The sequence below is a fragment of the Lampetra fluviatilis genome, chromosome 1, assembly GCF_964198595.1.
Source record: "Lampetra fluviatilis chromosome 1, kcLamFluv1.1, whole genome shotgun sequence".
In the NCBI taxonomy this organism is placed as follows: domain Eukaryota; kingdom Metazoa; phylum Chordata; class Hyperoartia; order Petromyzontiformes; family Petromyzontidae; genus Lampetra; species Lampetra fluviatilis.
Genome location: NC_136275.1, coordinates 13,131,026 through 13,147,962, shown reverse-complemented (window position 1 = coordinate 13,147,962; position 16,937 = coordinate 13,131,026). Strand labels below are relative to the sequence as shown.

Sequence of the window (16,937 nt, the reverse complement as noted above, 5' to 3'; positions counted from 1 at the left end):
TGTGTTGCGCCCGAAACGTCGTGATTTAATTTATTTAAAATTTGTACCTACGTGACTAGGTTATAAATAACCTAATTCTAGGTTATAAATAACCTAGCCCCTTCTTACCTGAATTAAATCTCATCTCATGTCCTGGTCGTTCATTCCATTCAAAGATACAGGACTATTATGGCTCCCTCATTGAAACATGCAAGCGGAAGGTGATATAACCTTCTCTAATGAATCTCGTCGCCATTAGAGCTCACGGATCCAGTGTCCATTTTTAAATGATGTCCAAAGACCTATTTGTTCAAAAGAGCTTTTTATGAACAATTAACTTTGCAGCAATGAGCTGAGTTTTATTTAGCTTATTTTAGCTGAATAGAATCTGATTTTAAATGTTTGACTATGTTTTTTTTTCCTCGTGACTATACTTTACATACTGTATGTATTGTTGAGTTTTTGTGTGAGATCTTGATCCTAAAAAGTACGATGTAAATGTATTATTGTAAATAAAATTAACTTACCACATGTATCTGATTCCTGAGGTGATCTGGGAATATTTGGGCAGTTTTTGTTTTAAATATAAATTACTGCAGTGTTTAAATCCCTGGGAAAGGAGAGAACTTGTTCAGATCTCCAGCATTTTTCTCTCCCAGATAAAGTCCAGTGCAGCATTTTCTGAGCCTTTAGGGTTGGTGCCACTCAAATAAACAGACTCCAATTTACATCACAAAATATTTCAACCCGGCGGAATGTATGTAAAATAGCACGGAATTCTATTGTGGCTTTGTAAAATGTGGTCCCATTTCTAAAATGGTTATTGTTGGAAAACATGAATTTGAAAATGTAAATGTTAACAAAAATAACAGTTAACTTTGTGTTTTTATTTTCTTTAAGACAATAAAAGCACAATCGAAAAAATAGCAGTGGGAAGGATAAACCTCCAGTATTGATGCACAGGGCCCCGGTTGGTTGTGATGACAAACAACTGATGAATAATTTACAATTGATACCCTATAACCATAGCCGATTTTTTTTTCTCCAAACCTCCTCCTGCCGACATAATCTCACACTGCGCAAAACCCTTCAGAACCGATATTTGCATTTCAGAGCCCTTTGGCCCAGCCAAATTAATTATATTAGCTGTGTGAATCACTGTTATGGTGCCCCCCCCCCCCCACACGACTGCTCTACTGCCCCCCCCCCATCCCAGAAGAGCTAGAGCAGGGTCTGGATGGAGGTCTCTTCAATATCAAAATCCGCAACGGCCTCCTCCCTCCATAGTGCATGACATACACAGGTAAGACATTAGCAAAATAGAGAGTAACAATTGCAAACAATACTGGATTAAAGTGCTTACCTATGCAATATTTTCACAGCTAAATACCAGTCGGCTACATAAAATGTGTGCAATTTATAGTGCAGCCTTAATGTAAAGTGTGTCCATAAAGGTATTGCTCCATTAAGGTAGAAAGCTGTTTGAACTCTGTGGTTGAAACGTTTGTAACATTCAATATGGACTTAATGTTTTTTTTACTGATAGGTATCAGATGAGTACCCTCCAATAAAATTACATCCTTACAAGATAAAATAAATGTAACATTTTTCAAGCAAAGCCTTCAAGTGTCATGCACATAAAAACTTTGAATTTAAAAGACAAGTAAAACACCATGAAGGCAGAATATTTTATTATTATTGTTAAACTTGTTTACACAGGAAAGCCTCACTGAGTGTCAAGACTTTATCAGGAAGGTCCTGCTAATATTCACTGGAGGGAGCAACGATTGTAGTGTTTGCCAATTATGTTATTTGCGAGTTTTTTTTACATTTGCCACATTTCGACCATGACTCCAAGACACAATGACCTTCTCTTGTTTGAATGACTTCACGGGATGTTTAATGTCCACTGTTGATGAGCAGGCACCTACTTTATGGTTAATACATCTCTAGTATTAATCAGGGCGGCCTGCTGTATTTAAAACCACAAACATCTGCAAAACACAGCGAACGTGCTACTGCTGGGCCATCTCACCACCGAAAATGTTGCATTGGTATCATAATTTTGAAACTGTGGCACATTAATATAGAACCACTTGTTGTCAGGCTCTCCACGTCCAGGGAAACCACAGAATGTTTCAAGGAAGCAATGATGCACAGTATACAAATACTGACTCAAAGAGCATTCGCTGGAACTGGGCTTGCTTCATAGCAGTACACAAACCTCTGCAAAATATTCTCAGGATGTGCCCGTATCATACGCAACGTGTGCAGGCACCTCAAAAATTAATTCAGAATTCCGCAGCACGTTTTGAATTACGGTAGTGTAATTAACAAAATAGAGGAACAATTTTTATCAGAAGCGATTGATTTGCAAGAATGAAGCAACATTTAGTGTGAGTGAGTCAACATACACATTCACAAGTGTATTGCACACACAAGATGGCGGTCCTCCACACTGGTCATTGGCTGTGAGGCAGCAGTATCTCAATGACTCCTTCCCAGGCAACTGGTGTGGGAAAAGTGGACCAATTCAAGGGCCACCAAACTCACCAGACCTGATTATTGTTGATGGTCAACTTCATGATCTATAGCGTGTATTCCAAGAAGCAGAAAAAAGCAAAAACTTGAGGGACCTTCAACAGCACGATACAAAACCCTTCAAAACAATCACATCTGGGATGTTGACAAACATCTGCGACTCTCAGGTCTCAATATGATGCACGAACAACACCATGGCAGACGTGAGAGATTTAGAGGAACAATACTCATACAACAATATATACAGCACCGTACTACCAAGTGTGTGGTGATCATGTATCGCTTAATCAACCTGGCTCAAGTTGCTTGTCTCATAATATCACATGAATAATGCATGATACTTTCACGGATATCCTGCAAAATAATTATGTTTTAAATTACTTTATAGGATGACCACTTCATTGCTCTACTCACTAATCTTATCTTTTCCCAGGCACATTTAAATCAACATCAGGCATGGAAGCCACTTACAAGGCCTGGCTGCATGCTTTTCTTGGACCAACTCGATTACAGTAATCAATCATAATTGGTTGGATGAAAATGCAATTTGCATGTTTATTTAAGTAAATAAAATGCACATTGTTCTCAGCCGGTCTACTACTCTGTATGCACACCAACGTGGTTTCACAAACTGTTTATTCATAACAATAACAAATACTGTGTGGTATTACTGTGCTTGTAAAACATTTAATATAGCAAAGAGGTTTAATAGCAAATAAAATATCATGAATTGCCGATGGTTTTCTATGTGTTTTAATCCAAGCTTAACTTTTCTCTTTTTCAGCAAATGAATTATAAACAACAATGAATTACATTTGAAAATAGAGCCAATCTGTTGTCCAGCATACAAACTGCACACCCAAGCAAGCTATGTTCCTAGCATATTGCAATAAAGTTAGTTTGTGCAAGATTATGAGTTGATTACTTTTTAAAAGACTAATGTACACATGCATACATTGCAAAAAAATATAATCCCGTAACAAAGTGCTTATTTTCATTGAGTCCAACCCATAACTGCAGCAGAGTTGTAGAATGTTACCATAAGAGGTTATGACTGAAAGCACTTAAATTAATGATCAATGGCGTCTTAAATAAGTCAAGCCCTCTCAATGGATGAGGGTCTTATTACGATTTTTCAGATTCTTATTCTTATTTTCCTGTCAAACCTACTGACCATCACCTCTTCTCATGGCTCCCCCTCATCAGATTTCATAGTTGGCGCAACCCAAGGGAACGCATTTAACAATATAACCTTAAAATTCTGGACTAGTCGAATCCCCTTGCATGACAACCAATGGCTATTGTCAACTGCCGTCGCATCCAAACACATTAACTCCGTTGTGAATCATCCCTATCAACTCTGATCTTTCCTCTCTCCCACCTGTCATGCCTCAGGAAATATTCAGCCTCATTCCGACTTCTCCAATAAAAAACACCTCTCCCCTTGACCAGCTATCGGGCACCATCTTCAAGCAATGCTCCAAACTCTCAAGTCATGATTGCCCACATTGCAAACGGCTCATGAGTCTGGTTATATTTTCCCAGCCAAAGAAGTTTGGTCAGGTCACAACAAAATAAAAAGCTTGGTTTAAACCCTGCCAATTACTGCCCAATCACTCATTCATCAACAGCCTCTAAGCTCCTAGAATCAAAGACTACATTATCTCTTCCACCAATGTTTTGCTCACACCAGTCTGTCTACCATTCAGCACACTCCACTGAGACCACGCTTGTTGAGATCACTGACGACAATTTTTATGGCTTGTCGACTCCAATTACATTATCACATTGGTCTGCATTGATATATCTGCTGCCTTCAACACATTTAATCATGACACCTAAATGGAGCGCACCTGGAATCAGATTTTGCTGTCAGCTGCATGGCACTGCAGTGGTTTAAATCTTACCTGTTGGTCTTATGTCAACTGATGATCTTATGCCAAGATTGGAAACTCGATATCATCAGTCACCATGTCCACAGCCATAGTTCACCAGGGATTTGTACTGGGTGCAATCACATGAACTGCATGACTGCGCCAAAAACCTTGCACAAACCCTTGTTCTGGTTTTCTTAAAAAATCTAGAAACAAGTATAAGATTGGCATACTCTGTCATCATGCCATCTTTCAAGTTCAGCTGCCGTATCTCTCCACTCTCCTTAAACCTTTTACCACTGAGAAGCACCGTGTTCTTCGGGGCATGTCCCAAGATCTCGCGATCGTCCTCACAAACAGGACTCTCTTGGCAGAGCAGCGTTTTCCTGCGGCTGCTCCCATCATCTGTAACTCTCGATAACTCCACTTACGAAGCATTCAAACTCCCTCTGCTTTCAGCAGTCAGCTGAAGGCGCAGCACTTATTCATTTCGATTCAGGAAAAACCACGAACTGGTGTTCCCCACCTCCCGAGCTCGCGATCAAACAACGGTTTGTCTGTCTCTCGAAATTTGTGTTTGTTATAAAAAAAAAATCATTATTATGGTTATCATTTATATAGTAGTTAAAAAAAAGATAAGTCACACACCAGAAAACTTTTTGGCATGAAAACCGCTTTATATCCACATTTCAGTGGAGAACTGCAAACTGTGACCTGGTAGAATGCGTCGGGAGAGAACATTCCGAAACAATTCTCGGGAAATTTTGTGGAAACGACTCCGTCTACACGACCGGGTTCATTAGGAGGGATCCCCACAGCGCTCACTGCTGCAGCCTTTCCATTTCCTCCCCTGGCGTCAGGTTGCATCCGGAATCACCGTCTTCCCATACGGAGCTCAATCGAGCCCCTAACAGTGCCACCTTCAAGGCAATTCACACCAATGACAAAAGACGTATAAGAAATGCACACACAGACGGATATAAAACCTAAACACAAATATGGTCAAAGGTCTCAATACATTTCAGGCTGCTGTGGTGTGGTGGTTCTATAAGATGCAGAAAATAATGACCAATGTTTACTCGGGTTTTGTAAAAGCGACGACGCTCAAAAGATTAACTTTGGATAAATGTCCCTACAACACCTACGTTCTTATCAAATCAACAGCAGGATACCATATTAGTTAGAAGGTAAGTGCATCAGCAGCATTGCTATTTTCATATTACAATGATAACAAGGGCATGAATTGCATTCTTTAAATGAGTGATTTTCGATGAACATGTGTTTGCGACTTACACAAAATAAGAAAATACAACATTTTGCACACTGTTTCACTTCGCAACACCTCTAAATTCTATATTATCTTTCATCACCAAAGCCAAGGTTGTCAACGTAAATCGCTCGTCGAGGAGTCAAACACATCCCAGGTTGGTGTGCTCGATCATGCAACGCCGGCAGTGCTGCTGCACGAATCGCAGCGTGTCGGGGGACAGGTTGCAGTCTTGCACGCTCAGCAGCTGCAGCCCGGGGCAGCCGAGTGCCACGCCACGTAGCCCCCGCTCCGAAACGCCCTCACAGCCCTTGAGTCCGAGCCGCTTCAGACCCGGACACCCACGAGCCAACACCTCCAATCCGACGTCCGTGACCAGCGGGCAGCGACCCACGTCCAGGCTTCTGAGTCTCGGGCACCCGCGACCCAACGATTCAAGCCCTCGGTCCGTCACGCCCGGGCAACCGCGCGCATTCAAGTAGCGCAACCCGGGGCAGCGTCGGCCGAGGCAGCGCAGAGTGACGTCCGTGACACGCTCGCAGTGTGCCAGGCTCAGATAGCGGAGCCTTGGACCCAGCGCAGCCGCCACGTCCCGCAGGCCGGCGTCCGTCGCCGTGGGGCAGTCGCACAGGCTCAGCTCGCGCAACGCCGTGCAGTGGCGCGCAAGGGCACGCAGGCCCCCATCCGCCACGCCGGGGCAGCGGCGCAGGTAGAGGCGGGCGAGACGGGGGCAGTGTCGTGCCACGGCAAGCAGTCCCTCATCCGTGAGGCCCGAGCAGCCCGACATGTCGAGGTGGCGCAGCAACAGGTGGCGGCTGTGCAGAGGGCAGGCCTGGCACGACGCCTCAGGGGTGAGGCTCACGCACGTGATCTCCGGGCAGTCTTGGGTGAGAGCAAAAGTGGAGGCAAATGCAGGGATAAACGTCCGTTTAAATGTGAGGTGCACATCGTTTATAAAGTGAATAGCATATTACTACCTATTTCTATTGCAATAAACGACATGATGAAAAAAAAAACAGGTCTACAGTAATTTGCTTTTTAAACTAACAATGCGCATATCCTTTGGATATGGCCATCCGTCCATCCCTCTAGCCAGCAAAACTGATTTTTACAATAAAGTGTGATAGCGGTATTAGCAGTCTCCGTTAATTGCTGGACTTAAACAGCTATATTACACCGCTGTGGGCCAACAAGTGGTGCATTGTATTATTTGACTTTTGTGGTTTGTAAGAAGAAGTAGGCCAACTGTCGCGAAGACGTGAAAGAGGATGAACCTGAAACGTCGAGGTGCTCCAGGTTGGGGCACCGCGTCACCACCTCAAGGAGGCCACGGTTGGAGATTTCGCCGCAACCTGACACCTCAAGACGTCGGAGCTCTGGACAGCGCCGGGCCACCGTGAGAAGCCCCGCGTCGCCCAGCGCTGGGGAGCCACTCAGCACCAGCGTCTCGAGCGAGAGGCACACGAACGGCGTGTCCCGACACAGCCGTGCCGTCAACGCGTCCAGTGCTCGCTCCACATTCGGCCCTGAGCCTTCATCCCAGGGCCTTGTTGAAACAAACGATTCTGCCATTAATGCTTGTGTGACAAATCCATCGTTCACTTCACATTCATACCAAAAAAAGAGTCAAAGTGATTTCTTGCTCAAATGAGCATTGAGCCTGCTTACAGCCCCAAAGGCAGTGGTGGCAAGTCTCTTCAGAGGATAACCATTTTTGGCTTCCACACATAGTGGTAGTTACTTTATCCACCTCAGATATGGACTCACAACCTTCCAGGATATGAAACCAATATTTGAGCTGCTCACTCTGCTGCTGAGCCACCTGGTCAAATATATTTATACATGTGCTGAAATTCTAAAATTTACGGTAAGTTTGGTCGGTATATTTTTGTGGTTTTGCACATTTGCATAAAGAGGAATGTCGAGAGAGATCCCATATATTCAAGAAAATAACTCCAATTCAAACTCCACACAGATAGCAACAATAAAACTCACCACATTCATCAATAGTGCTGCCTTAAAAGAAAAAAAGATATGTATAATTGGTGACATTTCTGGCAATGGCCCTTCTTGATAGCACATAGCAGTCACCGACTGCATTTAGTGCCTCCCACCTGGCTGCCCCACAGGAATTTCATGCATGTGACGTTACACAATATTAAACGTTAATGCTTTATGTACACAGGTCAGTTGGAAACTCACCCTAAGCCATTCCTAACAGATAATGTAAAACACATAATAACACAGATTAATAACAATGTCTGTATTTCCGACAAAATCCGCACAAAACTCTCACCCAAGCTGAACCGTCTGCCAGAGGCGCGGGTCCCACACGAGCCAGTACCAGCGGCGGCACACGCGAGCGCTGCGGCACAGGCTCTCCACCGGTAGGTGGGTCAGCACCCGCAGCATCACCGCATCCGGTAGCCACTCGGTGGACAGCGGGCCGCTCCTCACCCGTACCGCTGCAGCATCCGGTGACCCTGGTGGCTCGCGGTGCCTGTGTCTGAGACTGGGCTGGAAGACGGAGGCCGAGGTGCTGCTGTGGTCGGTGGAAGAGTCCGAGAGACTGAGAGCATTGCGCTTGGTGTGAGAGCCCTGCTGCTCGCTTAGCGGTGGCAAGCATGGGGCATGTGGCTTTGCACAGCCGGAATGGCACTGCTGGCTCTTGTGACTTTGACAAGAGCAGTGCTCGGGGTTGATGGAATGAGAAAGGTCATCGCACTCGAGATTGGTCTGAAGGGACTGCTTGTATGGAGGACATTTGGCGGTGACGTGCACTTGTGAAGGCAAAGCGACGTGTGCGCAGTGAAGATTATGGGAATCTGCAGAAAGATGAGATGAAGAACTAGAACAGGACGGAGAAGAGTAGGAGTCTTGTGGTGGAGAGGACAAGTGGCTTCTTGCCAGGTGCTGCACATAGAGTGGCCTCTGACTGGTTAAAGGCTGAGACAAACATGACTTCTGCTTAAAAGCATGTGGTGAAGTAACTTTATAGTTGTCCACAGCTGGATATAAAAATGACAAATCCTGACCAAAATGAGGTGATAAAATTGCCTTTTGCTGACTTGAAGGACATGAAAAGTTTTGCCGGTGATATGCAGCAGGCGTTGGTGAAAGAGGCCTCTGATGGTTACAGGGTGGTGGAGAGAGGGGCCTATGTTGCATTGGAGGTACTGGAGAAATGGGTCTGTCAGGGGTGGATGGTGCTGGAGACAATGTTCTCTGTTGGGTGGAAGCGAGAGGAGATATAGGTCGATGGTTGTCCAAGGAAAGGGTAGTCAGTCTCTGCTGATGGTGCGCTTGGGATGACACAGTCCTGTGATGGTTGGATGTTTGTGGTAATGGTGGCTTCTGGTGATTGGGTGGTGGAGAAAGTGACCTGTGGTGATTTTGTGGGACTGGAGACAAAGCCCTTTGTAGGCCAGGCTGTGCTGCGAGAGGCACCTGGTGATTGGAATTCGACAACGAAAATTGACCATGGTGGTTGGAAGATTGTGGATTTGAAATTCTCTCTTTATTAAATGGTGGCGAGAGAGGTCTATGTAGATTATGTGGTGGAGAGAGAGGTCTTTGTGGATTAGGTGCTGGTGAGAGAGGCCTTTGAAAGCTAGGTGGTGGAGAGAGAGGTCTTTGTAGACTAGTGGATGGAGAAAGAGGTCTTTGTGGATTATAAAGAGGTGAGAAAGGTCTTTGTGGGTTTGATGTTGGTGGGTGTATATTAGCTGATGGAGAAAGGGGTCTCTGTGGTGAGAGAGGTCTTTGTGAATTTGGTGGTGGTGATAGAGGTTTTTGTAGATTCGGTGGTGGTGAGAGAGGCCTCTGTGGATTCAGTGGTGGTGAGAGAGGCCTCTGTTGATTTGGTGCTGGTGAGAGGGGCCTCTGTTGATTTGGTGCTGGTGAGAGGGGCCTCTGTGGATTTGGTGCTGGTGAGAGGGGCCTCTGTGGATTTGGTGCTGGTGAGAGGGGCCTCTGTGGATTCGGTGGTGGTGAGATAGACCTCTGTGGATTTGGTGGTGGTGAGAGAGGCCTCTGTTTATTTGGTGGTGGTGATAGAGGCCTCTGTGGATTTGGTGGTGGTGATAGAGGCCTCTGTGGATTTGGTGGTGGTGATAGAGGCCTCTGTGAATTCGGTGATGGTGACAGAGGTCTCTGTGGGTTACATGTTGTTGAGGTTTGTTGTGTCTGCTGGTGGATATGTGTTGAAAATTGCCTTTGTTGACTGGTATGTGTTGGTGAGAGTGATTCTTCATCAATAAGAGGGGACAAAAGTGACTGCTGGTTGGCAGGTGGTGAGAGTGGTCTCTGGTTAGCAGATGGTGGTGGTGACAACGGTCTATTTGGGTGTCCATGTGAGGGCTGCGATGACGTCGGATGGGCAGAAGCTGAAACTGGAGACAGTGATCTCTTGTAATCCGAAGTTAACTGCGCAGTTGCCAGCTGTTGGGCAGACAATGGTGGAGAGATAGGTCTGTGGTGGGTAGACCCTATTGACAAAGTTGGTTTATGATGACCAGAAGGAGGGTCTGGTTCATTAGACGATGAAGTCAAGGCAGGACAATGATAATTATATGACTGGTGCAAAGATGACACGGACTGGAAGTTAGATGGCTGAGGGGACGCAGAGGCTCTTTCCTTGTAATACAGTTGAGATGGTGTCTGGTAATTTTGTGATTGTTTGTAGAGTGGCCTCTCGTAAATTGAAGGCTGGTAGCTACAAGGCTCTGAGATGGGAGAAGTCTGAAGTTTACATCGCTGAGGCAAGCAGGATCTTTGGAGGTTGGAGGGCAATGGTGACATGGCACATTCCTGATTAGAAAATGGCTTCATGAGGACTTCTATACTGTTCTCTTGTGCTACGGTGCAACACTGAGAATCCTGAAGATGTGGGGAAGTGGATTTCCCATTGTCACAGTTGGCAGAAAAATGATGATCCAGACATGACACCGGGCAATGCTGCCCATGGGTTTGACTGTGCAAGGAGCAGTTACGGTAACTAGAATGTTTGTGGTGGGTGTGATGAGAGGATTCCTTGTCAGAATGGACACAAAGACAATTGTTGGATATCGGGGTGTGTGACTGGCTCACAAGAGAATGCTGACACCCATCTATGTGCTGAAGAGAAGAGATGGAACACTTTTGAAAAGACGAGCAGCAGCCATCGAGTCTGGGATGTGCCGAGCTGGGGTCACTGCAAGACTTGGGGTGAGCGTGGACCAGCGCGGTCGTGTGCTTGGTGTCAGCGTTCGACGGAGGCGACGATTTCATGGCTGCTTGAGACTCCAGGAAGTTGACGTCATCAACGTCCAGACAGGGCGTGATGGCATCCTGAGAGCTCAACCCAGAGTCTGAAATGAGTGACACAAAAGCACGAGGCGACTGAGTGGTATATACTGCACGAGCCACGTTAAAACCTGTGAAACGTTTCAAACTCTTGTGGATTCCATTACATGAAAATCTAGAGAGTTGTGTGTCATAATTTTACACTAAATCCCACTTTTCTTAATTGGGCACAAATGCAAAACTAGCAATAGGTATTATTCCTTGAACCACAGGCTGAACATACTCTACTGGTCTTGTCATGAACAAGCACTGCATTTTTACACAAATATAATAATGATTTATGTAGTGTCTAAATGCAACAACATTAAAATACTGGGACATATGTAGGAATACATATCTAGTGATGAACTTGACACACTTCTCTTGAGATGGCACTTTATTGAAGACACGTTCACTTGACATCGGCGGAGATCACACTGCAACAGCCCTGAGTCTCCCACGCATCTTCCTTATATACCAACTGAGGCCACACCCCCATTCCCGAACCTTCTCGCTGACTATGGATGCTCACTCCACCGGCAGACTCTACCGTCCTCTTCCGTCACCTGACCACGCTTCCTTCTCGATCATTCCTGTAGCCACCAGTCCCTTTCACAGTGCGCTGATGTCCCTGGGCCAAGCGGCGTACCCTAACATTGACCAGGCAGGATTGGACTCTCTAGTTCTGGAACGACTGTTGGCGTTGGCACGGAACATGGACGTTTTTTTGTCTGCCACAAAGGATGACGACCTAACATCTCTTAGGGTAGCACGCTGTATCCAGGCGCACTGTAATTTGCGGCGGCGTGTCAGAGTGGCCGCGTGGGCTGGACTGCCATGAGACATCGTATTGCCAGAGGAAAAGGATTCCCCTCCAGTTTGTGAGTTGCTGATGGGGAGTCAGCGGGCGAGGACCGATGTGGGATGGTGGCAGGAGCAGAGACTGCAGGGGAAGGTTGATTCTTCCCCGTGGAAGGTGCCCATCACCTGTTTCAAGTGTGGCCTGCCTGGCCACATCTCCAAGGGATGTCGCGCCGAGCCAGAGCAGTTCGTCGTGCCTCCTTCTTTCTCCACCCCGCCGACCTCCGCTCCTCCAAGCCCAAAGGCGAGTCGCGGCGCATCACACACCTGGCCTACACAGTCACCTCAAGCATCTCCATCACAGATCGTGTCAGGTTTGCGCGTCGCTGGGGTCGATCGTGTCGTGGCGCGTGGGATGCGTAGCTCAGGGGGTGTTGGATTGCCACAGCGTCCAGGCCAGTCGATGGCGTTGGCACATAGGGTCGTAGCAGTGGCAGCGGGATCATCAGCAATTGCAGGGACGGTGCAGGGACTGATTTACAGGTCATTGCCGCTAAAGTCGATTTGTTTGGGACCTGTATGGAGTAATTGTGTCGCCTTTAATGGCGGGAGTTTGGGCATTGTGGGTCAGATAATTGCGACAGTGCGGATCGGAGATAATGAGTTGACAGGACCAGTGCTGACCTCAAAGTCACTGGCTGTACCTTGTCCATTCGGGATTGACGATGCTGGTGGACCAGGGTTGTGTTGAACTGTCGTCGGGGCGTAGGTTGGCGTTCTTGTCGGCCCTGACTCAACTGCGTGCGGCGAATGTTACAGTTCAGGCCCTGGTGAAGGAAACTGTTAGAGTTCCCCCGGGAGCACAGACGTTTGTGCCGTTGCGGCTGCGAAAGCAGCTCAACCGAGAATCTTCAGCGGGGGGGGGGGGAGGGGGGTTCTCTTGACCCCCTCGAACAGGGCAGTTAAGGATCTCACACTGGTGGGAGCCCAAACGATTGTGAGGAGGTACCAGAAACCCTTCCTCCAGGTTTTGAATGCAGGATTGCGTACCGCGGTTGTGCAGATGGGTACGGTTTTGGCTCACGCGACGGCTGCGTGTTGTGAAAAGACCAGCGAAGTAGCCACTAGTGTTGAGGTTTCAGTGGAGTGTGGAGTGGTAGAAGACTAGTTGTGGATGGATGTGCTGTGCGCCGAGAACCTGGATTCGATGAGTAGAAGGGCGAGTTACGTGCCTTGCTCTGGGAGTTCTCTGACATTTTTAGCAAAAGTAGATTTGATGTGGGATGCACGTCTTTGATGCATCATCATATTGATACGGGTAATACCGCTCCCATCCAACAAAATTCGTTTCGGTTTAGCCCAAAAGAAAATGATCTTGTGCGTCAGGCATTCGATATGTTGGCCACCGACATTATTTATCCGTCCACCAGTCCCTGGGAGACACCCATCGTTTTGGTTAGGAAGAAGGACAGGAGTATGAGATTTTGCATGGATTTTAGAAAATTGAACAAGGTCTCCTTGGCAGATGCTTACCTGCTCCCACGGATGGCTGGTCTGTTAGACTGCCACCTGTTGCGCACTTGGAGTGTCACAAGGTACTCGTTTTTCCAGCGATGCCAGAACGTGTTTGCAAAGCTCTGCATTTGTCTCCATTGACGTCTGTAGAGGTCTGCAGTGCTGGCCTTCTCGGTAGGTGCTGTGAGCACGTCTGTCTTCTGGGTAAGAAGTGTAGCAGGAGTCAAGATGAATGGTGACTCCGGGTCGGTTGAGACGGGGATCAGGAGTCTTGAATTAATTATGGCTGAGACCTCGGCCATGAGAGTGGTTAAGACCTCGTGAGAGAGCCGTGTGGACCCGACATCACATAGCATGGAGTCGAGAATGCGTCGAGAAATCCCGATCATGCGTTCCCAAGCTCCACCCAAATGCGAAGAGTGGGGAGGATTGAAGATCCATGTGCAGCCTTGGTCACTAAGGTATTTCCTGACAGAATCATCTTCGACATTCTCCGTATTGATCTTAAGCTCTTTACATGCTCCAGTGAAATTGGTTCCACAATCAGAACGGAGTTGCTTGGCTGGCCCTCTGATGGCGAATAATCTCCGGAGTGCATTTATAAAGCTCGAAGAGTCCATGGACTCGATGACTTCGATGTGCACTGCTCGTGTACTCATACAGGTGAACAGCACTGCCCAACGTTTGCTGTTCGCGAGCCCTCCTCTGGTGCGGCGGGAGATGACTGTCCATAGTCCGAACACGTCGATCCTTACAGAGGTGAAGGGAGGTTCCACACTGAGTCGATCGGCTGGGAGGTCTGCCATTTTCTGTTCTTCCTGTTTTCCACGTAGCTTGCGACACCTGATACACTTGTGGATTGTGCTGGTGATGCATCTCTTTGCTCCAACGATCCACAGCCCTGCAGATCAGATTGCTCCTTCTGTGAATTGCCGACCTTGGTGCTTGACCTTCTCATGGTAGTGGCGCACAAGTAAAATTGCAATGTGGCTCTGGCTTGGGATTATGAGGGGGTTTCGTTCATTCTCATCTAATTTTGCATTCCCTAGCCGACCACCGATCCTGAGCAAGTCGTCTTTGTCCATCCTGGAGTTTAGCTTCCTGAGGGTGCTGACCCTAGGAAGGTCTTCTCCCTTGTTGATGGCCTTGATCTCGCTTGCATAAGCTGCCTGCTGCACACAGCGGAAGATTGATTTCCTTGCTCTGGAAAGCTCGTCTTCAGTGCGTGGCACTGTGCAGTGATGCCATCCATTGCAGCTACCAGTGGTGCCTCTCATTGGGCGATGGAAGCAGTCTGCGATATGCGTTAAATGTGCTATCGCTCGCACAAGCGTCGTCCATTTCGAGAAATGTTCGAAATGGTGTGGACTCAGTGGAGTGCTTGGTCGCACATTTGTTACGAAAGTTGTCACTTGAGGACGAATCTTCTTGTCTGACTTGGGCTCTATGAGTCCAAATGTCTCTTTGGTAGTACATGGGCCACCGTCTCGTCGTAAGAGGAACGCTGAACCCGTCAGCCAGATGGTTTGCTTCAGCAGAGATGCAGGGACGGACCTAGTTGTGAGATCTGCTGGATTCTGATCAGTTGGGACGTAATTCCATTGCTCCAGCTGCGTTGATCTCCTGATGCGCTCCACCCGGTTGCTGATGTAGGTGTAGAACCTTCTGTTTTGGTTGTTTATGTAGCCTAGTACGACCTTACTGTCCGTATAGAACTTGACCGCGTCCAGTTTGACGTCCAATTCGTCTAAGATCAGTTCCACCATTTCTGTAGCTAGAACGGTTCCGCACAGCTCGAGCCTTGGGATGGTATGTTCTGGTTGTGGGGCCTTGCCGTGGAACTCCTTCCAGGATTCCCACTCGGACGACAGCTCCGGGTCTAGGAACGGAGAGGCCACGGCCGCAGCGACCACCGCCATGACCACCAGCAGAGCGACGAGCAGTAGCTTCGTCTCTGGCTTCCTCTTGTCAGTCAGGACTGGCTTAGAGAAGCGTGGAGGAACAAAATCCAGCGAAGACGGTGGATGTACGAGGGAAGTTGTGGTCAGCATGGTGGTTTCTTTGTAAGTCTGCACGGTACAGCCTTCACTTCTGTCTTTAAATTTTCTCTTCCAGCGTGAAGTGGTTGGGGCACAGTTTGAAGAGCGACGTGCGTCCATTTATGAGTACACTCGTTCTGAATGTGCTAATGTGGTCTGGTTTGTGTGTTCCCTCGAGACAAAAGTCACCTACGATGACCCATCCTAGGTCGAGTCTCTGGGCATAGGGAGCGTCGTGAGGTCCATTGCGTTGTTCGCGAACCTTGTGGACTTTCAGCATGTCCCTGCCGAGCAGAAGTAAAATCTGTGCCGCGTGATCCAATGGCGGGATGAACTCTGCTATGGGTTTCAGGTGTGGGTGGTGACGTGCAACTTCGGGCGTGGGAATCTCACTCCTGTCGTCCGGTATCTCGTTGCACTCTGTCACCGTAGGAAGGGCTAGCTTCATGGTGCTATCCATGGTTTCCAACATGAGGCCGCTCGCTCTTCTTCCCGCTGTCTCCATCAGTCCTGAGCATGTTCTGAGCGTGTATGGAAAGGAATTCCCACCTACGCTTAGCTGATCGAAGAACTCTGACCTTGCCAAAGACTTGTTGCTCTGGTCGTCCATTATAGCGTACATCCTTACTGCCCTTTCAGGATGTCCTTTGGGATACACTCGGACGAGGCATATCTTTGAGCAAGATCTTCCTTTGAAGCCTTCTCCACAGACTTCTGTGCATTTGGTTGTGATTGACGAAGAGAGTGTGGCGGTCTCGCCTTGCTCCCCGCCGTGCTCTGCTTCGGGATCGGAAGCCTTAGTGCCACTGGGTTTGGAGTAAAATGTGTGCAGAGCAGTTGCGTGTTTGTCGCTGCCACATTCCTTGCACGTGATATCTGCCTTGCAATTCCTTGCAAGGTGGTTTGTAGAAGCACAGCATTTGAAGCACACTCCAAATTCTTTCAGCATGTTCTTCCGCTCTTCCAATGGCTTCCTCCTGAACTCACAGCATTTCTGGAGCGAGTGTGGTTTATCATGCAATGGGCATTGCTTCTCTGGATCCTCTATCTTTTTCTTTGTGGTGGTTTCCTGGACGAAGTTTGCGAATGTCATAGGAGAGACCTCAGTCTTGTGTACGGAAATTGGCACTCTCGCTGTTCCTCGTTTCGCCATTGCTCTTTCCATTTTTGGGAGATCTGGACTGGAAATCCCCGTGGTGCCAAACATTAAACTCGGGTCATTTATGGTCTTAGCCAGGTTGCGGATAAACTTTGAGAAAAAAGAGAATGGGGGGAATGCAACCTGATGCTCTGACTTGTATCTTGAACCCACTGTTCTCCATTTTTCCTGCACGTCAAATGGCAATTTCTCTACGATGGGATTCACGCCATGGTAGGTATTCAAGAAAATGAGACCTGGTAAGTAGGGGTCAGCCTGGGCTGATTCAAGCTTCATCAAAAGATATCCAAGCTCTCGTAACCTTTTATTGTCCCTACGAGAGATTTTTGGAAAGTTCTGCAACTTCTTGAAGAGAGCCTTCTCAATAGGTGCTGGGCTACCATAGCACTCCTCGAGCCTCTCCCACACCACATGCAGGCTTGAGGCGGGGTCGTCAATGT

At 47.4% G+C, this 16,937-nt stretch overlaps 1 protein-coding gene across 2 annotated transcripts in view; it reads right to left on the bottom strand.

The window, feature by feature from the left end:
- Positions 1–1,331: 1,331 nt before the first annotated feature.
- LOC144932643 (uncharacterized) overlaps positions 1,332–16,937 on the bottom strand; it is a 42,942-nt gene continuing 27,336 nt past the window's right edge. Inside the window, exons 1-4 of one of the 2 annotated variants that reach the window (XM_078856922.1) lie at positions 11,971–12,692; positions 7,958–11,009; positions 6,936–7,207; positions 1,332–6,543 (exon numbers count right to left, since the gene is read on the bottom strand). In XM_078856922.1, coding sequence (XP_078713048.1) covers positions 5,804–6,543; positions 6,936–7,207; positions 7,958–10,929 — 3,984 coding nt within the window. In that variant the 5' untranslated portion in view covers positions 10,930–11,009; positions 11,971–12,692 and the 3' untranslated portion in view covers positions 1,332–5,803. Of the gene's footprint in view, positions 6,544–6,935; positions 7,208–7,957; positions 11,010–11,970; positions 12,693–16,937 lie in introns of those variants that run through there. The other variant, XM_078856912.1, reaches the window with a different exon arrangement.